This window comes from Nyctereutes procyonoides, unplaced genomic scaffold (assembly GCF_905146905.1).
Source record: "Nyctereutes procyonoides isolate TBG_1078 unplaced genomic scaffold, NYPRO_anot_genome, whole genome shotgun sequence".
NCBI lineage: Eukaryota > Metazoa > Chordata > Mammalia > Carnivora > Canidae > Nyctereutes > Nyctereutes procyonoides.
The window spans coordinates 23,140,614-23,168,217 of NW_026575159.1; the positions used below are offsets into that span (position 1 = coordinate 23,140,614).

Genomic DNA, 27,604 nt, shown 5'->3' on the forward strand with positions numbered 1-27,604 from the left:
TGTTTGTGTGAACATGGAATTGCTTTGGCAAGACTTGATAATGCTTTTTTTTTTCCTGAAGGTTTTATTTATTTATTCATGAAAGACACACAGATTGAGAGGCAGAGACATAGGCAAAGGGAGAAGCAGGCTTCCTGTGGGAGCCTGATGAGGGATTCAATCCCAGGACCCCGGGATCACAACCTGAGCTGAAGGCAGATGCTCAACCACTGAGCCACCCAGGCACCCCAAGACCTGGTAATACTTAGGCATTCTTTGATTTGCCTCATTCTTTGATTTGCTGAATGCCTATATCCTGGGAGCAGTCAGCACACAAGAACCAAGGCCCCGCCTTCACAGACCACAGCTCAGATCCTGAAACTTAGATGTGTGTCCATAGGGAAGTGACTTAACGTTTCCAAGCCTATTCTCTTCATGTGCAAAATGGTGATAGTAGCTCTAGCTCCCTTCTGGGGTTATCCTCAGGACCCAGTGAGATACATTTGATCAACATGCTTGGCAGCGGCACCATGCCCTGAGAGTCAGGGGAGGAAGTGCAATATAAGAATTTAAAACAATAGTAAGAGGACTAAATGTTGCTTTGCCTTTTATTATTATCACCATTCGTCGACTGGCTGAAATGACATCAGTGACAAAATGCTCCCCTCCACTCCCCAGGCATCCACTTAGCAGAGCACCCAGCTTATTGTCCTCCCCACAATCATTGGCTCTTTGACCCATCATTGGGCAATGCATGCCTTTGGCACCAGTCCTGCCCTCACCAAGGCTTAGCACAAGCACGCTTATCTTTAGGTGAGGATCACCTCTTGTATCAACAACTCTAACGTTATTAAATAAAAAGGGAGGCATTTTTTTTTGCTCTGGCAATACAATGATAATAAACCACAGGCACTGTGATGCTCAGGTATGATGCTGAGCTCTCCTGAAAGGAATTTAGTCAAAGGTGAGGGATCAAGAGCACATTTGCTATGCAGAAGACATTAGGTGCTCAATATGCTGCCAAGAAGCATCTCTTGAAAAATCTTTCTTTTAAGCACTTCTTATGGCTTCAGGATTTCAGTCTTTTTAGAGTGTGCTGAGAGGTCCTTTCACATAAGGCTTGCCACTTTTCTCACACAACACTAAGCATTGCGTAGTTTTCAATAAAGAGACATTGATAGATAGGTTGGAAATCACAATCAGAAGACCCGAATTTGCGTCTCTTTCTGGCATGTGCTTCCTCACTGTCTGATCTTGAGCCAGCTCCTTAATCTCTCTGAATCTGAGTTTTCTGAGGTGTAAAGGCAAGCATTGAACTTTGCTTTGCCTTCTTCACAGAGGGGCTTTACTGGATATTATGATGTCTTAAAAAAATATAGGAGGTCGACAGTGAGAGTGAGGGAAGATCATTCAGGCGATGAGCAAAGACCCAGGGGTTGGACAGAGGACAGCAAATTTGCTGGTGAGTTCACCGGTTGAGGTTCCTTGCAAAGGACTGGTCAGAACTGAGACTTGAGAATTCCACTGGAAACAATTTGGAATGGCCCTTGTATCATATGGCAAGGAATCTGGTCTTCAGCTAATGGGGAATAGGGAGCCAGTGATTTTTTAAGTGAGAGAAGAGGTGGGAGGTGACATCATTATTTGCATGACTACAGAGAATGGATTTCAGGGTGAGGGGACAGACAGAAAATGGATGACATAGTTGTTGTCACATCTCCAGCAAGCAGAGCAGATCTGAATGCAGGCCACTGCAATGGGCAAAGAGAGCAATCCAGAGAGCTGGAGAGGTCAAGGGAAGAAGGTACCATGTTGTAGATGGGCTGGAAAATTGTCCAAAGAGTTTTTGAAATTCCACAGGGAATGAAACAGTACAAAACAGAGGAAAAATGGTATATAAACATATATATGCAAAGATAGAAACATAAATTATATATTAAATTATAAATATATGTATATATAAGATAGATGATAGATAGATAGATAGATAGATAGATAGATAGATAGATATCCTGCTTGTACAGTGGCCCAAGAACCCAAAAGTGTCCCGTCTTCTGTTTTACTATGGTCATTTCAGTAGTGCCCAGAATGCTGGTGGACCAACAGAACAACACATGGGCCCTGTACATTGCAGTGGAAACAATATGCAATGCTAGCAGAGACTGCTCACCTGCTGGCAAGGCTCTAGGAAAAATGCAGACACATTCCCTAGCCCCAAATCATTCAAACTCTCAACCACTCCAGAGCCGCACGAGGCTGTCTCTTACATAGCATGTCCCAAAAGGAAATTGCTTGATAAAGAACTGCTTCTGGTTTTCAAAACTCATGTGGGGCTTGGGCAAGGGAGAGCATGGTAAAGAAAGAGCCGTGCATCTCTCTCTCTCTAACCTGAGAAAGACCAGGCTTGGAGCTCACTGCCCCTTCCCTTCAGCATCTGCTGATCCCCCGCAACAAATACTCAACACACTCAACTAGCTCCCACTTCTCTGCTTAACAACTGGCATCTAGCGGATGAGAGAACTTGGATTTTAGAGGCAGAAGGACCTCTGTACTGCTCCTCCCTCTCTTCCTAGTTGTGTGATTACACAGCCAAATCTCTTGATACTGGGCTGATAACACCTACCTCGTGGGGTGTTGAATGAATTGAGATAATCTAATAATACCTGGTACATAGGGAGGTTCCATGAAAGCCCCTTTTCTGAGCTCAGTTTTTCCTGCCAGAGTCGCTGAACATGTGAGTCAGTATACCTGGATAGTGTATACTGTGGTATACAGTAGGAACCCAATAAATGCTTACTAAATATTTCTCACTTGTAGCTGGGCTAACAGGTGGCCATTGTCATGTTTATTATTTCCCGCTAATAATAAACTTTGGTTACAGCTATGTCCTTTGCATTCCATACTCTTGTTCAGGTTGTTTAGAAGTGAAAGCACTGCTCAGTTAGAGGGCACCTTGTAGAATAGAGTTAAGTGGGAAAAATCAAGACTGGCCATGAAATGAATGTACATCCTAGGAGAAGCCCGTGTAACCTGTAGTAAAGAATCTTCAGTTCTTTTTCCATTTCCATCTCTCTATGATCATAAATCTGAAAAGGGGTTCCTTTCAATATTATTCATCCATTTATTTATTCATTATTTATTCATTCATTATTTTTCAAGCTCTTACACAAAATGACACAATTTAATGAAAAAAAGTGGCTACCCTCACCAAACTTCAGACAAGTATGTAAAGATATTAAGGTGGTAAATGCAGTGACGGATGGAAGATCAGGGACACTGTGGGTCCAGTTAAGGACATCTTGACTTGGTCAGGGAAGTTTTCCCAGAAGAGGTGGTACTTGAGCGGAGTTTTGCATTTGAGTAGAGGAAACTGTATGAGTGAAGCCATGAGGAAGTAACAGAGATGGTGTAGTCACAGCATTTCAAACAGTTGAAGGTAGAGAAGATAAGGGGTGGTCTTACAGGCACTTGTGTGCTAAGGAAGAGTAACCTCATCTTAAAAACTAAGGGAAGGGACACCTGGGTGGCTCAGCAGTTGAGCATCTGCCTTCAGCTCAGGGCATCATCCCGGTGTCCAGGGATTGAGTCCCACATCAGGAGCCTGCTTCTCCCTCAGCCTTCCCTCCTTCTCTCTCAGAGGGAGAGCCTCCCTCCTTCTCTCTCAGAGGGAGAGCCTTCTCCCTCTGCCTCTCTCTCTGTGTCTCTCATCAATCAATCAATCAATAAATAATCTTTGGGGGGAAAAAAGCTAAGGGAAACCACTAAAGTATCTTTTTCTTATTTGTAGTGAAGTGTTATTTACATAGAGGAATGTGTTCATATCCTATATGTACAGCAGTATGAATTTCCACAAACTGAACATACTCTTCTGAACAGAACCCAGACCTGGAAGCAGAACAAGACAGCACCCCAAAAAGCACTTTTGGGTCCCCAACAAGTCACTACTCCTTCAACAAGTAGGGAACACACTATTTGACAAAGCAAATGCCTAAGGAAGAATAGCAATCATATCAACAAAACATAATTTTGTCCACTGCCACTGCTACCACCAACTCTTGTTGATCACTCCTATGTGTCAAGCTCTGTACATGAATCATCTTGTTTTGTAATCATCACAGCTCATGAGGAATCTACTTCTATTTTATATATAATACATATTATATTTTATACTTACTTTATAGATATGGAATCTGAGGCACAGAGAGACCAGAGAGCTGTGCCGAAGGCACAGATTAGTACATGGCCGCACCTGAAGGCAGACCCAGGTGTCTTGATCCATGTTTAACAAGTGAGGTCTACATACCAGGCTCTGTACTATGGAGCTGATTTAGAGTTTATTTTTTCCTCGGGTGCAGTGGACCACCTGGGGCTGCCTCTCCTGTCACAAGCTTTTCTGCTTCTTTGTGTAATCTATCACAGAATATCATCTGCTACTCATTCATGCATCTGATAAACTGTTACATAGCAAGCAGGTACTAAGGAAGGAGCGAGTCAGGCTTTTTGCTGTGCACCTCACTGGGCAAAGCAGGGGAAGGGCTTCTCTTCCGCCTTCACCATGCTTGTGGTCTAGTTGGCTGGGAGACTGAAAATGACTGCAACAAAATATTAACAGCATTACAACAAAAACCAGCACAGGGCACCACTCTGGCTCTTGCATGTTCCAAAAGATGCTAGGATAACAGATGTGAAAGATGAAATGCTTTGAGCTGTTGAGAGTCAGAACTCCCAGTGACATAGATGAGTTTTTCCTGTTTTTTGAGCTTCATATAGTGGAATCATATAGTATGTTCTCCTTTGCATCTTCTGGTTTCTGTCACTCTATCTACATTTAGGAAGAAGGGGTCACATGTGGGTCTCATGTTCCTTGACCTTCTGGCAGCCACTGAAAGGAGGCATCCACTATTCCTCCTTGAAACAATTTTTGGTTCCAGTCCATGCGCTCTGGTCTTCTGATTTGTTGTTGTTGTTGTTGGCATGGTTTTCATTTTATTATTATTTTACCTTTTTAACATCTTTGCTGATTGTTTCTCCTCTACTCACCCCTTTAATGTTGGGGGACTCCAGAGTTTCTTCCTATCCTTGTTTACACTACTTGCCTGGATTAACTCTTCTAGAGACATGGCTTTTTATACCGTACATACGTTGACCCACTCTAGAGACTGTATTTCAACCTGAACCTCTCTGTTGGACTCTAAGCTCTACATCTAAGTGCCTACTTGACAACTCCACTGGGATGAACAATACTAATCTAAATTCACATGACCCAGATACATGCTTTGGTCCAGTTTCCCATCACTCATCTCAAAAACCACTGTCATCTAGGCACATGAACCTTTCTGCTCCTTGGCAAGCTTGTTCACATCTTATGGCCTCTGCAGTAGGTATTCCTTCTGCCTGGAATATTTTTGCTTCAGTTCCCTGCTTGGTTTGCCTTTTCCAACAGACCTCAGTTCCTCTGAGCCCATCTGGAATAGCACTCCAGGCTCTTCTTGCCTCTCATCAGTTTCCATAATCATGGCACTCATCATGATGAATAAGTTCACAGTTATTCATTTGTTCATCTGCTCACTGCTTATCTTCTCTCATCTCCCTGCAAGTCCATGAGAGCAAGGATCTTAGTGGTATCTTGAGAACCTTGAACAGTGTCTGGGACATAGTAGGCACTTGATAAATGCCAGCAAATTCACTTTATGAATGACTCACACTGCATCTTTCAGAGATAATCGGATTGAGGAATGGTGACTACTCAGAGGAGAATGAGACGGAAACAGGTGAGTTCAGAACGAATAAGACAGTCCATAGTGAGAGACCATGAAACATCAATGCCCTCATGACAATCCTCTCAATAGTGTCTGAGAACCCTGGAAACAAATCACCGAGAGCAGTTGATTCACAGGGTAATTGTGTATTAATTGGCATATTCAATGGCATAGAACATCCCTTTCTTCCAACATTTCAGGAGAACAGAAATTTCAGCGTATATGGGTTAATATAGGTCTCTTATGGTTTTTCTCATGTGTTTTGTTAAACTTTGTTCCTTTTGTCAACAGGGCTGGGATCAATTTGCCATTCTCTCTCTCTCTCTCTCTCTCTCTGAAAGATCAAAACTTAGACTTCAATTCATTTGGCCTTGTCGGGACGAAATAACTTGCAAGGTATCACAACGAAAGCAGAAATAAGACAATATTAAAAATAAAACTTAAAAAATACAAAGCATCTATTTTGGAATGGTTTCCCAAGCCTGAAAAATGATATTCCTTAAATATAACAATGGAACCAAAACACTTTGATATTCTCTCAGGTATCAATTTGTATATATTAACTTGTTTTGTAGTCAGAGGTGAACATATTATGTTCATTTAAAATGAAGTGTTTTCTCTAGGGAGGCATTTAGGAAACCACAGGAATGAGTCCCCATATTCACCAGCCTGGTCTTCACATTACCTGTGAGGAGGAAGAGGTTTTGCTCTGATGTAAGACACATGAGGTTTGAGTTCATTTTTCTACCTGAGTGATCTTGCTTGAGTGTCAATGTCTTTATCTGGACAATGGGAATGATAAGCAGCCGTCCACAGTCCTGCGAGGGTCTCAAGGGGAGGTGACACCAGAGTTGCTCATGTACTTGGCGTTCTGCCAAGGTTGATGGCTTTTCTGTCACCTTTCCTTCCCCACATTCCTTCCTTTCTACACTTTAACCTCTTAAATGGACCAGAAAAGAAGGCTTATATTAGATAATATAAACATCTAATACTAGATACTATATCTAGTGTAAATAATATATTAGAACATCCATTTTCAACATGTGCCTTTTTGGATAAGCCACAACAACATTTTGCTGAGAAATGAGAAAAAATTTGCCCAAGAAATCTAACTGTAAGTCGAAGTACCAGACTAAAAAATTTGGTACGTTTGGTACTAGATACTATATCTAGTGTAAATAATATATTAGAACATCCATTTTCAACATGTGCCTTTTTGGATAAGCCACAACAACATTTTGCTGAGAAATGAGAAAAAATTTGCCCAAGAAATCTAACTGTAAGTCGAAGTACCAGACTAAAAAATTTGGTACGTTTGGCACAGAAAGCCAGTGTTATTTTGAATACTCTTGATGATGTGTATATGCCACAAGCTTCCAAAGCTGCCCCCCTGTCTGTAAATGAAACTAGCACCGGTCCACCAAAGCACCATGCATGCTTCTGCTTCATTGTCTTTTGATAGGCTGTCCACATCCCCTACTTCTGTGCTTTATGGTCAACAGTGGTAGCCATCACCTTGGAGGAGGGACAGATGCTTCCCCTTGGGGTCCTGGGTCCTGAGGCATCACAATTACGTACAAAGGCTCTGGCCAGAGGGACCAGAGAGTCTGCTGGAATGGCATACGAGGGGTGTGGTGGGCTTGGTGGCCTAGCCCTCAGGGGTCTTCCCTACCACACGCAGCATTTTAAAAATTGGAGTTTGTGACACGTTTGTGAGCCTGTCATCAAATTTAGTGGATCATACACAGCATTGAAAAATGAAATAAATAAAAACAGAAAAACATCAGAATGGTTTCCTGGATATCTTCTCTGAGTTAAGTGTGGTTTCATGGGTATGTTCTCTATCTTACATATATGCCTTTGTCATACTAGATCATCAGGTAAAATGTACTTCTTACTGGGAGGTGCAGTCTGAAGAGTGAGAAGATCCCAAACATCCCTTTCTGAATTAAAGAGCCTGCAAAGTTAATTCCTGCATTTACCCCAAATCCTGCAGCTCTGGGTAGGATCTGCAGTTTGCAAATTAGATGTACTCTTGCAAGATTTAGAACGTGGAAGTGAGACAGAGGCTATTTTCCAGCTACTTCTGCTTTTTGTCACTGGCAGTCGTAGTCATGGAGATATTGGAATTTTAAGTGCATCGCTCTGGAGTCTAGTCACAAGATTTGTGGTGGTCAGGAAGGTGGCCACTATCCACATTTGCCAGGGCGGACCCAGAAGGTGGCATGGCTCTAGAGCTAAAAGCTGTGGTGGTAGTGGTTTCCTGATCTCTGCCCTTCACAGTGACTGGGAAGCTGGTCCACGAGGTCTAGGAGAGGAACATCAATGTCTCCAGAGAGGATTTCACCCTCCTCCAGGGCCCATGGATATGAAAAGTACTCATGTGTAACTGTGGAAAGGGGCAGGGGAGAAGGAAGGCATTTTATAATTTAATCAATACTCAAAAATCTTTTCTAAAATCTATCAGGCCAGGAGAAATTATGTACACTCTGGAAGTCCTTCTGACTCCACATTTGCAAATGTCACACCACACATCTCTCTACTTTCCTATTACATACCAAAAAAAAAAAAAAAAAAAGCACATTTGTCTCTGTTTACTCAATTCAATTTCCTTCAATAAGCAGTAATCATGCGTGATGTGTGCCAGGCTCATGTGTTCCTGGGAGCTGAATCAGACTCTGGCCCCAAAGAACATACAGCCTGTGGGGATTCCAAGATGTGTGGACTTCCCGATGGCTCCACTCCATTAGCTCTGTCATGGAAACAAGAAGCCTGCACTTTGGAACACTTAGTCATGACATGGGGCTGGGGAAATGAGGACCCATAGGTGCCTGTTCCTCAGTCATGCCACAAGCATTTATTTCAAGTAAATCTCACGATAGTCAGTGAAGTACATCAGATTATTCCAATTTAACAGATAAGGAAAAGCCACATCGAGTGGCATTCTTGTCCAAGTTTACACAGTTACTGAGGTGCAAAGCTGAGATTCAAAACCAGGTCTGTCTGACTCTACTGTCATGCAGCAACTAAGTTGCCTATAAACACTGTAGGTGTTTTCTCGGAAATAAATTTTCCAGGACGCCTGGGTCAGTTGATTAATGTCTGTCTTCAGTTCAGGTCATGATACCAGGGTCCTAGGATTGAGCCCTGCTTTGAGCCCCTGCTCAGCAGGGTGCCTGCTTCTCCCTCTCCCTCTGCCTCGCTCCCCCTGCTTGTGCACTCTCTCTCTCTCTCAAATAAATAAATAAAAAATCTTAAAAAAAAGTCATAAGGAAGAGAAAATGCATTTATAGTACTGTACTGCATTTATTGAAAAAAATCCACGTATAATGGACCCACCGTGTTGTTCAAGATGGGTCACTTATATATGTAAAGAGCATCATAATACAGCATGGACCACACAGTAAATGTTATATAAGACTAGTTGCTGCTAATTCTATCCAGGTAATGTTTAAGGTGAAGAGAAGGGTAAGAAATGGACTGGATTCTAAAGGCAGTGGAAATTTGCATCAGATTCTTAATCACCACAAAATCAGGTGGCTTAAAACAGCAGCAATTTATTCTCTCAGTGTTCTCGAAGTCAGAAGCCTGGGATCAAGGTGTAGGCAGGTTGGCTCCTTCAAGGAACTTTGAGGGAAAGACTGCCCCATATTGCTCCCCTAGCTTCTGGTGGCAGTCCTTAGCGCTCCTTGGCTTGTGCATCTCTCCAATCTCAAGTCTACATGGAGTCCTACATCTGTCAATTCCAGTCTCTGCCTCCTTTTGCACTTGCCCCTTGCCCCAGAGGTCTCTCCTCTCTATCTCTGTTTCTTCTTGCCTCGAGACCAGCCTGTCTCAACTTTGTAGACTCTGCTTGCTAATCAAAAGTAGTTTCAATATTTTTAAAAGATCAGTTTGGATTCTTTTGATTTTTTATAAATAAATTTTTAAAATGTCATTGTGTTATAGTAGATCTTCACTTAACTGATCCATGGAGGCTTCCAATATGTTCATAGTTTGGGTGCCCTGGCTATCCACCACCCACCCATGTCTGCTCCCTCACTTATGTCCTATCTTAAAGAACAGGCAGTAGTGTTTATTCACAAATCTGTTTATATTGGTTGTACTTGCTATTGCTATCATCAAATTAAATTGAGTATAGTGTAAACAACAAAATATTAGAGTGGAAAGAAAACAAGCGCTTGTTTCTATGAAAAAGAAATTGAACACTTTGAAATACTCAGTTTCCTTCTAAAATATTGCTCTCAAATTAGGGGAGGCAAGACATTTGCAAAAGACTAGAAACAAACACAAACGATTCTAGAATGGCCCTGTACTCAGATTGCTTAAAAGTATTTTTAAATTATCTGTTTTCTTTTATGGTGGATCCATTTTGCCTGTGGTTTATACAAAACAGACGATACAGAATTCCCATCAATGGACCTGTACTCAAATCCAGCTGAAATAAGCTATTTTAGGCATGAATCGTTTTTTAAAAACAATTATTCTATTTTCCCCTGCTCTATTCTACTACCACTTTTGAGATGTGCCTTCAACTATATCCAGGCAACCGAGCATGCCCTCCCTTTGGCATTTTATAGTTGGGCTGTGTCAGGTTTCCAATTTCAATTTCTTTAGTCAAAATTCCCTAGACGGGTTTGTGAGATAAAAGAGGCCCATTTGGCTCTCTGGCTGCTCCTCATCTTCTCTAGGCAGGATTAAAGGTATTAAGGGCAGTGATGGTGACGGATTCCTTCTATCTGAACTACCTTTGAAAATGTTAATTGTATGCAAATGAATGTAGGGTGATAGCCTCTCTTTGAATAGGAGGAGTATTTAAAATTAGTACTGCCCAGGGATGGAAAATATGGGTAAGAACACGAACAGCAAGAGGAAAAACTATAGTTACTAGAATCACAGTGTGTTCTGCTATTAAAGGTCAGAATATGACCCAGGGGGTCCAAAGGTTCAAGAACCGAAGTGTGGCCTCCAACTTTCACCCATATGCTGGATTTCCTCACAGCCACCTTTAGATATAAGGATTATCATTTCTGTTGGATGAAATATCCAAAATTCAGAGAGTTTAACGGATACACACCCAAGGTGACCCAGAGGTGGAGCTGGAACCAGCAATCAAATCCAAGTTTTTTTTCTTCAAAGTTCACACTCTTTCCACCACATCAGAAAATACAAATAATGTCCTGGGAAGATCACAGAGAATCAGGCAGCCAGATGGAATACAAGAGTTGGTTTTCCACCCACAAGAAGTAAACAGAAAACCTTGAATGAAGTCAGCTATTCTAGAAGAGTCAAGGCCATTAACACTAAGTCTCTGTTCAACTGCTCAGAATCTTAGCAGCGCTTACAGGGAATCATGGTGCTAATCACGACACCAGGCAAAGTGGAAAACTCTTTGCTAACTACAAACCTCAGTGCCAATCACAGCTCATGACTGGAAAGAGCAGAGGGAGCTTCCTAGAGGGGAAGTCTGAGCATCAGCTCCCTACAGGGGGTGTTGGTGAGATTCTCAGAGGCATAGCTTTAACATTTGTAGAGTTCTTTACAGTTGAAATAACACTTTTTCAGGCATTATGTAATTGTCTCTCAACATCCCCATGGGTTAGGGCAGGAATTATCAGTACTAATTGAGAGATGAGAAAGCTCATGCACAAAGTGGTTCAACAACTTGCTCAGTCATATAATAGAAATGGGAGGAGCATCTAGGGCAGCCCTGTCTAGTAGCAATATATTGTGAGACACATGTAAAATTCCTTAGTGCACACATTTTAAAAAGTAGAAAGAAACAGTGGACTCTCACGTCAATAGTATATTCTATTTGATCAAATAGAACAGCTCAAATATTATTTTGATGAGTCATCAATATGTAACCAACAATTAAAAAGTTATTAAGGGCATGTTTTGCATTCCTTTTGCTTTTGATATTGTCTTCAAAATCTGGTATGTATTTTATGCTTACAGCATATTTCAATTTAGACAAAGCATATTTTAGGTGCTCAGTAGCCACATGTGGCTGGTGGTTGAGCCCCTCATCTTTCTAGCTCTACTAAACTGCCTTACGTACACAGGTAAGGGGTGGTAACAGGGCATCTCATGCAAAGGGAGCTAAGGAACATGCAATTCAGGGTCCTGGAAAGACACAATTGGTACCTCAAAAAGGGTAACAGAGACGTTAATGAAGTCTTAAGGAACCCAACAATGGATGGTACAATATCCGAAGGCTAGGAAGAGTGACTCTACAAATACTCTTGGAAACTGGCAAATCCTGTAGCTGGAGAAGAGGGCTGCCTGAAAGAAGCTGTGGTCCTGGGTAGAAAAATGCAGCCATTGTCATTCCACAGCTTAGCCACATGCTTCATGCATTTCCAGTAGGTGTCATATGTTGGTAGTGTCTTCCATTTCATAGAGCAGAAAGAAAATGCGAAGACAACCTCTTTCTCAAGAGGAATCTCAGGGTGGAGTGACTACAGGTTGATAGATGAGTTCACACTAGTTAGGAACTGGTTAGCACTCATTAGAAAGCTAATCAGTGCGGGAGAGCTTAAATGGTATTAGAAAAATAAATACAGGGACAGTTAGCACATACATGGTGGAAACAGCATCAAAGGAATTGGCGTCACGGTTGATGTGGATGGATTGCATCAAAAAAATGTGTCATATTGGAAGAAAGTACATTTGGTGGGGGGATGGTGGTGAGAAGCTCCTGAATAGGCTGAGCCAGTGATACCACCGGGACATGCAGATGAAGCTGCCCAGCAGGATACTGAGGAGAGGCTTCTGGAGCTCAGGGAAAGAATATGGTGATAGAGATACTGACCTGGAACAATCCAGAAGCTGATGGCTGAAGTCATGGTAAATCACCACATGGGAGACCAGAGGCAAAAATGGTGATTCAATGGCTTTTTAAATTTAGTCAAAATGTAAGAATCAATTGCTCAGTCACACTAGCCATATCTCACATACTGCACAGCAGTCTTATGTGGCTGGTGGTCTCTGAATAACACAGCTCCAGAATATTCTAGAATATCAAGGGAAATGGATAGCCCAGTTGCAGAGCATTATATACTGGGGGAAGACGATGACAGGAATAACATTTCACTTCTTATCCCCAAAATATCTGAGGGAAATGGAAGTAAAATCATGAAAAGAAAGGAAATGACACGGACAGAAGGAGAGCATGGAGGTGGAGAAACCTGCAGGAGTAAGACCATCAAGAAGATGCCTTGAAATGACATTTATTTTTTTTTAGATTCGAGGCTGAAATCTGCCGACGTGAAGTCATGAATGTGAAGGGAAGAGGAGAAAGAGCAGCTGGCCTGAAAGATGCAGGAAGAAGCGTTGTTAAGTCTCAAAGAGAGGTTGGACTACTGGTTTTGGAGGGCAAAGACCCTGAACACCCTAGAGGATTTGCCAAATCTATTTATTCACAATTATTATTATTATTTTTTGCATAAAAACTACCAGGAAAGATGCCTGGGTGGCTTAGTGGTTGAGCATCTGCCTTCGGCTCAGGTTGTGATCTCAGGGTCCTGGGATTAAGTCCCACGTCGGGCTCCTCTCAGGGAGTTGCTTCACCCTCTGCCTATGCCTCTGCCTCTCTCTCTGTGTCTCTCACGAATAAATAAATAAAAACAAAGATTTTATTCATGAGTGACAGAGAGAGAGAGAGAGAGAGAGAGAGAGAGAGATTGAGAGGCAGAGACACAGGTAGAGGGAGAAGCAGGCTCTATGCAGAGAGCCCGATGTAGGATTCGATCCCGGGCCTCCAGGATCACACCCTGGGCCAAACGCAGGTGCTAAACTGCTGAGCCACCCAGGGATCCCTAAATAAATAAAATCTTAATAATAAAAAAAAGAGACTACTGGGAAAACACAACACTCATGACTATGTTCATTGTCTCTGCTCTTCTTCCCAGCTTGGGCTTCTCCCTTTCTAGATCCAGAGTTATTGTGAAGCACATAAATGAAACACAGATTCCATCTCCAATGAATTTACAGTGGAGAAGGAAAAATAAAGCAAAGGGCACAGCTGAATGTGGAAAGAGATTAACACCTTAAAGAAATACACACTCACACCAGTCACAGAGGTCGCAGTTGGGGAGAACAGAATGGGTCTCTGTGGAGAGTGATATTTGAGCTGAACTCTAAAAAAGGGCTGAGGTTTAGGGATGGAAGGAGTGTTGGGACAGGTAGGGAGAAGAGCAGCAGCAAAGGCATGAGTGTAAAAAGGTAATAACAATGTTTAGGAAAGCAAGAACATTCCAGTATACACTAGAGAATAGTTAATATGAAATAAACTAATTACAGATAAGGATGAGCATGATGGAAGGTACATGAATAGTCTTGAATGCAAGCGATGGAAAATAGTAGAAAAATGGCTTGATGATAGGAGACTCCAGAGGTTTTTTGGGATATAATGAGAAGACAGCAAGTTGGAGCAGAAATTCCAAATATTCTAAGATTCTGGAATTTTTGGGTCAACCTTGAATGAGTGAATGAATGAATGAATGAATGACAAGGCTCTGCCTTACTTAGTTATCTGTAACTTTAAAAACAATTCCCGGGTGCCTGGGTGGCTCAATTGGTTAAGTGTCTGCTTTCATCTCAGTTCATGATCCCAAGGTCCTGGGATTGAGTCCTCAATCAGGCTCCCTGCTCAGTGGAGAGCCTGCTTCTCCTTCTGCGCCTCCCCCTGCTCATGTGCAGGCTCTCTCTCTTTTTCTTTCTCAAATAAATAAATAAAATCTTAATAAAATAAATAAAAACAATTCCCTAGATTCTGTAGGGCACAAATGTGAATCAAACTTAACTCAGAACTCAGTAGAAATCCTATCTTTCTCACCCAAACTATTGTCCAAACCGAGAGTTCATATCAATGTTGTCTAAAGATGTTTAAGTTAAGCAGAATTGCTTTAATACAGCTAAAACATCTGCTGCATTTAATAATAATCTTCATGCTGCTGTAACATATGGCATCATCAGAAACTTTATTTCAGTGCCCCCAGAGCTTCTGAGACACCTCAAAATGCCATGATTACCATAAGCAGGTTTCAATAATTCTCAAACTAAAAGAAAAGCAATTAATGCATTTTAATACTTAAAATAAACATGGGCCATTGCATCATTTGGGAGAAGTGGGATTATAGTAACTACAATAATTATAATTCAGCTCCCCAAAGACAGATGTTCTAAGATTCAGCTTCTAGATGGAAAATGTCCCTAACAAGTCTGTAGAAGACATGTGTTAGGCCTGTCCCAGTCTATCCTGAATTGGATACAACTCCTCTCCCCACCATTTTTAATGGGGGTCATGGGAGGCACAGGTCCCTTTACTTTTACATAGGACAATTATTACAACATAACCCTCATGTGGTCAGAAGGAAGACCAGGAGCCAAAGTTTGAATTCAATATAACTGAGTTAAATAGACATTAATCAGAAGATCTTATATTCCAGCCATTGTGCTGGATAAATGCCAGAGAACCAGATGAATTGGAAAGAGCAGGTGCCTTTAAGTGGTCCATACCGGCTGTGGAGGACAGAGAGCAACTCAGACTAGCAAACGTCATCAAGTGTGACAGGCTCTATAACAGAGTTAACTTTAAGACATGCTGGAAGCGGGAGCAAAGCATTTCCTTTCGACCTGGAAAGATGAAAGCAAGCCTCATGGAGGAAGGGATGTTGGTGCAGAATTTTCAGGGTGAATACAGTAGAAGGGAGGTGGGTTTTCCAGGCTGGGAGAATCACAGAGTGCAAGGCAGTCAAAAAGCAATTCGGGATCTGATGGCCATATTAGGATATTACAAGAGTGGAGGGAGGGGAGGTCTGGGGAGAGATGATGGGTGCTAGAAGGTGGAGGGCCTATTGGGCCTTGTGTGGGGGTTTGGATTTTATCTTGGAGGGAATGTGGCCACTCTTGCAGGGAAAAGTAACATCAATGTCATTAAAATCACAGCATCCTCTTTAATATAGCTTGAATTATCCTCTGCCTCGGGCTAATAAGTGTTCATCCTTAATTCTCACCACCCTTGGAGGAAGGCAGCATCATCATGTTCATCTTACGCCCACAACATCAAGGTCTCCAGAGGCAGTAGTTTACCTACATTTCCACAGCCAGGAAGCACAGAAAACAGGATTGAAATACAGATCTTCCAGAAGTTGAGAGTTTGGCTCTTAACCTCTATCCTATACTGGCTCTGAACCAGACCAGAATTTGGAAGGGAAAACAGACTGGAGGAAGAGGAGCTGGAGACCAAGAGACCAGCTAGGAGATGTTTATCATGAGCTGGGCTAGTTACAGCTAAAGATAAAGTGCCCTTGCCTCTTCAAAGGAAAGAGCCAACATGTGCTCAACCTCTTGATGCCAATTGTCTAAATGAAACACGTCAACATTTGGACCCATTCAGTAGTTCCTGCCTGCCATTGTGCCAGCTGCTATGGGAGGATGTTGAGATGCCATCTTTAAGAAGCTTTGTTAAAAACTTAGTTTGAAGAGACATTGATCACGAAGTATTAACATTTGTTCATCTGTCCTGCCTGCTTGCTCTAAACCAGAGACCTACACATGCAACCTTATGTTATCCAAGGAAAAAACCTTCTTCCCCAGACCTCAAGCATCTCATTGTGCTGTAGGACCTGCTAAGCAAGAAGGAGCAGGGCTCATGTGCCAGTTAGCCTCTAGCTACTTCTTGGCAACTTTCTTTGGAAAAATTATTGGTAACCACTATTAAATACTGACAATCTCAGTCATTTTATAACCATATATTCCATGCTGGTTTTCAGGCACTGTTGGTGGGCTAAATGGAGGAATGAGCCATGGGTTACTCTTAAGTGGTCAGTTACCCTAACAGGGTAACAGGTATGCAATGGCTGAGGTTCAGTGCTCCATAGGTGTAATGGATTTTCTTCATTTTGGCATGCATAGCACATCGAGCACCATCAGCGTATAGTTAACATTCAATAAATATATATTGAACGGAAAAGTGAGCACAGTGGTATGCCATTGGAGGAAGTACACAACTTTACTAGGGGGCATCGAGAATGCCTACTTCTGTATGTTGCTGTCTTTCATCACATATATATAATATCATCAGTATCTTCACTAATTCTTTCTTCCCTCTCTTCTAATAATTAAAGTTCTACTCATCCTCCAGGCCCAATCCAGAGTACAGACTGAGACTAACTGGTCTCTGTAACCCCACCATGAATGGATGAATGGATGGATGAGTAAATAAAGGAATGATGGGAGAAGTCATCATAGGAGTGCTCATAACTGTCCCAACAAACTGTGTTCTCCCTTCTTTCAGGATGTTTGTGTGGTTATACCCTTACGTGGCATTCTTCATTGCTTCTCTACTGAGCTAAATCCTACTCACATGTCAACTCAGGCATCATTTCTTTTATGTAGCCTTCCATCAGCCTGTTTCTAGATTTGACCACCCATATGTTATTGCTCGAGGCACCTGTGTAACTATCCCTTTCCATACCTGTAAATTCTGAAGGACTAGGAACCAACTGCTAGTCACCGTTATGTTTCCAATGTGCAGCAAAGTTCATGGCATATAATTGATCTTCAAATAAATTAATTCATGATTGAACAAATTAAGTCATTTAAACACTTCCTGTGTATCCTACCATGAGATAAAGCCAGCTCTTGAAAAGTCCCACAAAACTTGAACGTTTCTTTGGAATAAGACCTCTTGATTCTGCATTTTGTAAGTATAAAAAAAATATAGTTTAGTGTCCTCTGGGATAATTTCCCAAGGAAAAAGGACCTGCTGTCACTTAGGACCTTCTAGTGTCTCCTTTGCATGGTCTAGAATTTCTAAGTTACAGTATTATAATTAGCTCTGATAAGAGGTAAATGAGATTAGATCTGTTAACGACACATGATATTTCAACAGACATGGAACCTAATGCTGAGCTCTGGCTGCTGGAATCCTAAGGCAGACCACCATCCTGATTTCCCACCAAATGAGTAACTTTTACATGGGGTTTCCACTGAGACAAACCAGTCCATGATATGTTCCCACAGGAGTCCTCCTGGGACTGAGCCATGTTGGCTGACTCACAGAAATTATTATGCACAATCATGCTAATAGAAACTCTTCACTGAGCAGCAAGAGTACTACACATAGTACTTCTCATTAAGGTGCCTCCTCAGGAAGGGTATTATTCCCATGCCACAGATGCAGAAACCACAGCTCAGAGTTTGCTCGAACTCATTAAGAGAGTAACTAATTCACCAAAGATGTCAAATCCTGAGCAGTCTGATTGGAAAGCCTTCTCTGCCCATTGACCACCCAGGAAGTTGTCAGGGACAGTGGAGACCTGAAGCCAAGACAAAATGTTAGCATTGAATGATACAGAGCCAGCTATTTTAGCTACTGCCTCTGGGGCCAGGAGGTGGTCAATATACCAGAAATACATTATTAGAATCGTGGGCACAGGTCTGTAACAACCTATCGCATATTTTGCTGTAAATTTAGAACAAAGAATGTTCCACCAAAGACTGCTTTTCTTTTAATGAGCTGACTTATAAATTGTTAAGGATTTTATTTATTAGAGAGAGGAGAGGGGGGGGGGCAGGGCAGAGGGAGAGGTAGAGAGGAACCCAAGCAGAATCCATGCTGAATGTGGAACCCAATGTGGGGCTTGATCTCATGACCCTGAAATCAGACCTGAGCTGAAACCTGAGTCGGTCGCTCAAATGACTGTGCTACCCAGGCACCTGCTGACTTATAATTCCATATTGATTTATACACATTATTTTACTTGAGGCAAACACAAAGCTGGAAAGAAAGATCTTTCCACATGTAGGGCTGAGGAACCAGGGCAGAGGGTTCAGTGGCTTTGGTGACCCAACTAGGAGGTAAGATGGCTATGAATGAATTCCAGTGACTATACATTACATTCCAGCTGTCTCTTGTTCTCCCCTTTGTATAGGATTCTTTTCTTCATCCTTCCACCAGCTTATAAAAATAAAGCTTATAAAGGACAGAGGAATGTCCCTCTACCATGTGGGATGACTATAGTCCTCACTGTGACTCCAAGACACTCAACTTGAAGGATGAGAAAAGAAGGAAAGTCTTATAGGTAGGATAAGGCAAGCATTTTCAGTATTTCTAATATTTCATAAACAGTAAATTTGAGCCTGAGCTTCCCAGACATCTCACCCCCAATTGCAGTTCTCTTTGCAATAGAGCATCGAAAACAGTCGAATAAATTATTAATACAGCAGTATTCTCTGAACTGGCATGCATCCCATGGAAAGAGTGACGGGCCAGGCTGGCAACTGCTCTGTTTTGTGGAGGAACACAACATATAGTCCTGGGAGATACTCCTGTTGAGTGCACAAGGTGATTTCAAGTTATTTTTCTAAATTATTTTACAGGGATATTCAGGACAGCTATAATAAATCTCTTATGAGCTTGCATAATTGTTCTAGACATTCATTTAGAAATTTCCTCCTTCTGATTCCTGTGAAGTCCATGTGGGGCCTGGAAATTCAGTAGTTTCCTCTGTGCCCCTGGCAATGACATATGGCAGTGGGATTGGAGCTTCAGCTGGTTGCACCTACCTGCCTCACCCATGATCACGCCAAGCCAGCTTTGTTCACTTCAAAGATCCATGTTTTAGTGTCAATTTGATCAAGTTAAGATGAAGAAAATGCAGCACTTTTTTTATAATTTCACAAACTATTATTTCATCAAGCTTAATATAACAAGTGGGTATCCACAGATGTAACATTTTTAAGAGTGCCTGAGATGATAGAACTAATACATCTGTTGAACATAGAATTCCCAAGAACATATAAATTTAGATTATATGTTGATTCTATGATGAATTTTCTATATATTCCTGTTATTCCTCTTTGAAAAAGGCTTTCAGAGGCAAAGATATGCATGACTTTTGAATACTATATGAACAATTTTCATGGGGCAAATATTTTTCAAAAGCTAATTTCATTATGGGAAAACATATAAATTAGGGCCAAAACTATTTTTAAAATCCTTATAACATCGACCCAATCAGGATGTCCAAGAAACTTCATTTCAATCTCTTCAAACTGGAAACTCATGGCCCTCAACCCAACCCAACCTCTGCTTTCCCTACTACATCCCCTGTCCTAGGATTGGTATCCTGTCCCATAAAATTTGTTGTGTACTGTAATCTCTTCTGAGAATCAGGATGAAGTATTAGGAACCCAACCTGTTCAGGATTCTTCCATAAGCTTACTACAATCTGAATTGGCATATAATGAAAATATTCATTTGAAATAACAATACCCAGTTTCAAAAAAAGATGGTAAAAAAAGAGAATGTTAACGGTTTTCAAGAACCATGGCCTTGTTCACAAACATAGATATCAGCCAACGTGTCAGAAAAGCCCATTGTGACCAATCGTTTTATTTCTTGTAGACAGCATTTAACTGAATGTGGAAAACAAGATCAACCGGCTTTGAGCTATAAGTCTAATGTAACTATTTTAGACTCTGGGATCCATGATGCAAACTTTAAGGATACACTTGAGGTCAGGAGGTGTTTGGGAAGGAAAAAAAGCTCCAAGTAGTTCAGACACAAGGCCTTTCCAACCAGTACCTGTCTCTGGTTTTCTGTCTCCAGGCGCAGCCTGGCCTCCACACACCTCCGAGTCTCTAGGAAGGCTTGGCGCTGGGCCCGATCTGACAGGTAACTGATAAAGATTCCAGCCGTGTTCATACACATGAATAACACCGCCTGGGCCACCACCTGAAACACATTTGCAAACACAGGCTGGTCAGATGGTTAAAACAAGAACTGTTTGGAGATAAGGAGGAAAACATAAAGAAAAAAATTCTAAGGTAAATCTTTTTTTTAAAGATTATCTATTTATTTATTCATGAGAGACACACAGAGAGAGGCAGAGACATAGACAGAGGGAGAAGCAGGCTCCTTGTGGGGATCCCAGCATAAGACTTGATCCCAGGACCCCGGGATTGTGATCTGAGCTGAAGGCAGATGATCAACTGCTGAGCCACACAGTTGTCCCTCTAAGGTAAATCTTAGGGTGGGAATCCAAACATTTAGTGTCAGGTTAATAGAACTGTGCCTTTCACCCAGGTCTTGGGTGAAATGTCATCCCCTCAGAGAGGTCTCCCTTGACCTTTCTATCCAATTTAAAGCTTCTTCTACTGCAAATTTGGATTTGAACTGAAACTGGTGTGATTAGGAATGCTTCTCTCTTTCTCACTCTGCCTCACCTCTCTTCTCTCACTAGCTGAAGTTTTTAGCCTTTTAGATGGTTGGAAAGGCAGATCAGAAGAAAGGAAAGGGGCCAAAAGGAAATGGCTAACAATTCTATTATTATAGTCCTTATAACTTTTCTCAAGGATGGAAAGGTAAATATGCCAGCAATGAATGCAAATAAAATCTTAGCAGAGAAATAGAAACCGCACACACAAAATGAAAATTCCATAAGTGGAAAACACAACATTGAAAATCAAAACAGCCATTGGAGGATATTAATAGCATAATGTAGATAACAGAAGAGAAAAACCAATAAACTTAAAGATAAATCATTAAACCAAGAATAATCTTAAAAGTAGAGAAAAATGTTACAGACAGGGGACATGCTTTCCAGTTCTGATAACGATTTTTAGGGTAAGTAAAAAGAAAGACATTTCTAAAGTACACTGAAATGAGGGGTACCTGGGTGGCTTAGTAGGCTGAGTATCTGATTCTTGGGCCTGCTCAGATCATGATCTTAGGGTTGTGAGATTGATCCCTGCATCGGGCTCATACTCAGTGTGGAGTCTGCTTGAGATTATCTCTCTCTCTCTTTCTCTCTCTCTCCCTCCCTCTGCCCCTCCCCCTGCTCTACTAAAAAAAATAAAAATAAACAAAATCCTTAAAAAGTAATAAAATACACTGAAAAGCTTGAAAGTGAAAACAAAATAAAGCTGGTTTTGCTGTGTAGATTCTATATATGAAAGAGAGCTGAAGGTAAAAAAACCACTAGTGATAAATAAGGTCACTATAAAATGATAAGCACTTTAACTCATCAGAAAGAGCTAAAAATTGTGAACTTGACCACATTTCACAACATAGCTCAGAATAAACAATTAAAAGCATGGTATAAGTCTATGGCATTATTTACAAATCTATCATCAGTGATCTATTTTTTACATGTTCAGCAGTCAACAGAGCAACCAGATTAAAAGAAATCAGCAAAGATAGAGACAATTTGAATAGCTCATACAACTAACAAACTTGAAATGTAACACAGTATGCAACAACTACATGGTACAAATTCTTTTTATGCACATATTGAATACTTAGAAATAGGATTTTATGAGAAAACCTGAAGGTAGCTTCAGCAAATTTCAAAGAACTACTACCATATAACTATAGTCAATTACTATAATAAAATCAATTTATTTTTATTTTTTCAAAGATTTTATTTATTCATTCATGAGAGACACAAAGAAAGAGAGGCAGAGACACAGGCAGAGGGAGAAGCAGGCTCCATGCGGGGAACCCCGCCTGGGACTCGATCCCGGGTCTACAGGGTCACACCCTGGGCTGAAGGTGGCGCTAAACCGCTGAGCTACCCGGGCTGGCCTAATAAAATCAATTTACAAATAAATTTAAAAAGATAACTAAGACAACATCATGTTTGGAAATTAAAAATATTTCTCACTAACTCAAGGATCTAAGAATATATTATAATGGAAAATATGTATAGTTAAAGAATAATATGAAAATACTACTGAACAAGGGACATTTGGGTGGGTAGGTCAGTGACTGAGCATCTGCCTTCAGCTCAGGGCATGATCCCAGGGTTTTGGGATTGAGTCCCACATCGGACTCCCTGCATGGAGCCTGCTTCTCTTTCTGCCTATATCTCTGCCTCTCTCTATATATCTCTCATGAATAAAATCTTAAAAAATATACTACTGAACAAAATTTAGTAGTCCGCATGGAGGAATGTATAGTAATAAATGCTTTATTAAAAATAAAGTCTGAAAATTAAAGTGCTATCCATTCAATTTTAGGATTTAGCAAAAAACAAAAAGCAGAATAAATCCAAAGCATGTAGAAGGGAAAAAAAATAGGAGCAGAAAGAAATTAAAAATAAATATACAATAAAGAGGATTAAGTCAAAAGTTTGTTTTCTGGAAAGACTAAGAAAGGATAGCAATTCTTATAAACTTAAAGAGAGAGATAGGGAGAGAAAAAGTCCAAATGAGCAATATGAAAATAAGAAATGGGACAAAGATATTGCAGAAATTAAAAGTTAATATGTTATGAAGTTTAAAGCTATAAAAAATCTGAAATGGAATTGATGTATTTCTGAAAATACATCTTTACCAGAACTGACTCAAGAAAAAGGAGAAAAAGTCAATAAATGGAACTATAATTAAAAATCTTTTCACAAGGAAAGTAATGGGCCAAGATGCCTTCATTGGGGCATTTTATAAAATATTTGTGGAAGAAAGAATTTAAAAATTTCATATCTCTTCCAGAGAATAGAACATTACAAACACTCCCAACAGTTTATGATGATGACATAACTTTGATACCAAAACCAATGTAGTTGGTGGGTAAAGGTAAGTAACTGGTAAATCTCACTCATTAGCAGGGAGAGAAATGCCTACACATGATATAGCAAAAAATTCAACAACGTATAAAAAAAAATAATTCAAATTGACAATTTGAATTTTCCCCAGAAATCCAAGGATAGTTTAACAATATCACCTCAACTGATGTAATTCACATTTATAGCTTTTAAAAAACATAATTATTCCATTGAGATGAAACAGCACTGATAAAATTCAGTATGTTTTCATTTAAAAAAACCCCTGACAGTAAAAATAAACTTTCTTAATCATTATGTAGAATAAGTACAGAAACAAAACCAAAAATACCTAAACCAAACATCCTGCTCAATGGTAAAAGGTTCAGGAGCATTTGTTTAAAGACCAGGATGCCAGTTACCATCAAATGTATTCCACACCATTCTGAAGTTCTAGCCAAATTAATAGGACACACACAAAAACACAATAAAAGTGATAAAGTGTGGAAAAGAAGAAATATACTTTCATTATTTTTTGATGATTATCTATGTGGAATATCCAAAAATCTCCACAGAAAAATTACTAAAATTAATAATAATTTAGCAAGGATGCTGGTTATAATATCAAAATAAAATGTCGGTTGCATTTCTATGTACCCATAACAAACCAAAAGAAATGAATTTAGTGGAGAAAATAATGGGATTTAATTTAAAATAATCAAATAAGACCTACAAAGATGGAGGGTTATATTCCATGTTATGGAAAGGAAAGAATTGCTACAGTAAAGTTCTCAAATCTCAGTGAGTATTTTTACCCCCAGTGGAATTCAAAATGATTCTAAAATTTATATGGAAGGGCAAAGGGTTAAAAATACATAAGATATTCTTAAAGAAGAACAAAATAGAAATACTTGCAGTACCAGATATTGAGACTTATCATAATGTTGTAGCAATTAAAGTATCATGTTCATGATGTAGGTATCCAAAAATTGACCAGTGGATGTCAACAGAGAACCCAGAAACACAAAAGCCAAAGTTTGGGCATCGTAGGACTGAGGAGAAAAGAGGGATTTTTCAACAAAGGATGTCAGGACAGTTTGTTATCCACTTGGAAAATAAATTAAAAGTAAACCCCTGCCTAATGCCACCCAAAGAAACATGAAAAGCACCTGCAGATGGATTAAAGTCCATGAGAGGCAAAACTATAAAGAATTTTAGAAGACAATCTAGGAGAATATTTTTGTTACCTTGATAGATTAAAATAAATCACAGGAGCACCTGGGTGGCTCAGTTGGTTGGTTATGCATCTGCCCTCAGCTCAGATCATGATCTCAAGGTCCTGGGATCAAACCCCACATAGGACTCCCTGCTCAGTGGGGAGTCTGCTTCTCCCTCTCCCTCGTTCTCTGCCCCGCCCCACTGCTCGTGCTCTCTCTCTCAACTAACTAAATAAAAATCTTTAAAAAAATAACAAAGAATACAAACTAGAAAGAATAGATGAATATATTTGATTAAATTAAAATTTAAGAATTTCTATACATTAAAAGCTAGCATAAATAAAATGGAAAGAAAAAAACTACACACAAAACTAAGAAAAGATATTTGTGATACTCATAACCAGCCAAGAATTCATTTTAGCTTATATGAACTTACACAAATCTATAAGAATATAGAAACAATCCTATAGAAAACAAAGGCAAAAGATAAACAGATATTTTGAATCTGAATATTCAATATGTGCAAAAAAGATAGACAGAGTGCGATAATCAATCTGGGAGCTGTAAGTTAAAGTCTGCACCCATTCCACACTGACCAGATTGGCTGTAAAAAGAAAAAATATATATAGTGGAGGATCATCAAGTTGGCAAGGATGCCAGTGGGGATGTGAAACGATGCAGGTACTTTGACTTTACACATTACTGTTTAATTTGTCCCCCCCCCCCCCCTAGAATTTCACCTTTCCACTCCATAGCCACTTTTGCATGTGTGGTTAGGAGACATCCCCAGGACTGTCTGGAATAGCATTCTTCATTAGGGCTTAAAACTGGAAATAATCCGAATGTCCACCATTAGTGGGTACCTATTCTGGGATGCATTAAAATAATGAAATATTACTCAGCATTGAAAATTTATGAACTATCCCCACATACATCCAAATGGATAAATACAGAAAATAGTAACATTTTAAAAAGTATGATCCAGTGACATAGGACAAAAAAAAAAAGAAAGGCAAGTAAAAGTAGACAATATACTATTTATGGACACACGAGGTGTGGCATTTTTTTCTTACCCATCAAATTGTCAATGATCAAAAATTTGAGGACATCCTCCTCTGGCTAGGTTGTGGGGTAAAGTCACTTTCATGCCTAGTTGTTGAAGATATGAATTTGGCAACACCTATCAAAGTGGACAATATTCATGCACACTTATCACAAATTATAAATATTTATTTGCTGGGTTGGCTGTTTGATGCTTGTCTGTAACACTGGATTATAACGCAAGGATGGTACTTGCTTGAGACAGCGATTGACACCTAGTGCCTTGCAGAGTGGATGTGCTCAGCACAGTGCCTGCTAACTGCTCAGCACCTAATAAGTACTAGATATTTGATGAATGGATAAACTGCTTTCCTATGTACCACCAATCATCATTTACAGGATGTGATGAAACAGTGACCTTATTCACAATAGCAATGACAATGTACAACACCAAAGACTATCCTTGACAACAATAATAGCAAATGTGTAAGAACTGGGGGAAAAAAGCTGAAGTATACAACATTACAGAGGGTAAAGGAGGAAGGCATACAGGGAAGGGACGCTAATTGTGGTTAACTATGTGAATACTGCCCGAATCACTTTATAACTTCAATATTATACTCCCAAGTGGAAGCTAGTGCAGTTGGTTAAGGGTTCGACTTTGGGTTTGGCTCAGGTCATGATCTGGTTATGAGATGGAGCCCTGCATTGGGCTCATGCTCAGAGGGGAGTCTGCTTGTGATTCTCTCTCTCCCTCTCCCTCCTCTGCCCTTCCCCCACTTGTGCCCTCTCTCTCTCTGAAATGAATAAATAAATCTTTTATAGAAAAGAATACATGAGTTAGAGTACCAAAGACGTTTTTACAAAAAGGATTTGGGTGCGGATAGTGGGGGGGGGGGGCTTGCCCAGCCTAAAGGTAATACGAATCATCATGCTTCAGTAAGTAAAATTCTGTGACAGCTGAGAAAATCTCAACTGACAAACTAAAGAAATAAATGGAGTGTGCTGCCCAGAAATAGACAAAAGAGAAGATAGTGAGTTTTTATTATGATGCATACAGCTCAACAATTCAGTGCAAAAAAATAATTGTCAGTAAAACGATGTGCTAATAGTCAACTACTGGGGAAAAAGATGGATGGTCACCTCATGCTATAATGTACACCAATAGATGCCAGTGGATTAAAGAGTTACCTGTGGAAAATGAGCTACTAAGCACAAAATCTCAAATTAAAGATAATTAGTTTTTTTCTTTTATTAAAGCAACCTGATTATTCCTGAAGTAGAAAGCAAATTGGCAACATGTTGCAGAATTGTACCCATTTCTTTTGATTCCTCTGACCCAACTTTTTTTTTTAAGATTTTATTTATTTGATACAGAGGGAGAGAGATCAAGCAGGGGGAGCAGCAGAGGGAGAAAGAGAAGCAGATTTTCCACTGAACAGGGAGCCCGATGCCGGGCTCAATCCCAAGACCCTGAGATCATGACCTGAGCTGAAAGGCAGACACTTAATCGACTGAGCCACCCAGGCATCCCTTGGTTATCTGTTTTAAGGAAATAATCAGGCATAGGACCAGAAACTTCTGTTAAGGAATTTTCACTGCAGCTTTTTTTGTGGGGAGAAAAAGGAAACTGCATATATTTTTTAAAAGATTTTATTTATTTATTTGATAGAGTGAGTTCATAAGCAGGGGCAGTAGCAGAGGGAGAGGGAGAAGCAGGCTCCTTGCTGAGCAGGGAGCCAGACGTGGGGCTTGAATCCAGGACTCCAGGATCATGACCTGCGCTGAAGGCTAACACTCAACCAACTGAGCTACCCAGGCACCTGGAAACTGCATATTTTTACCAGGGTGTGCATACACAAAAGAACATAAAATCCAGGAAAATATTTGATGGCATGAGCCACCATGTATGATACATTAAGTAAAATATAATTTAGAAAAATTTTAAAGATTTTATTTATTCATAAGAGACACAGAGAAGGAGGCAGTGGAAGAAGACACAGAGAAGGAGGCAGGGAGCCTGATGCGTGACTCGGTCCCAGGACCCCGGGATCAC

At 40.3% G+C, this 27,604-nt stretch overlaps 1 protein-coding gene across 1 annotated transcript in view; it reads right to left on the bottom strand.

Annotated features, from left to right (window-relative positions):
- ADCY8 (adenylate cyclase 8) overlaps nucleotides 1–27,604 on the bottom strand; it is a 209,477-nt gene that overhangs the window by 141,910 nt on the left and 39,963 nt on the right. Inside the window, exon 2 of the mRNA XM_055314450.1 lies at nucleotides 20,335–20,484. Coding sequence (XP_055170425.1) covers nucleotides 20,335–20,484 — 150 coding nt within the window. The remainder of the gene's footprint in view (nucleotides 1–20,334; nucleotides 20,485–27,604) is intronic.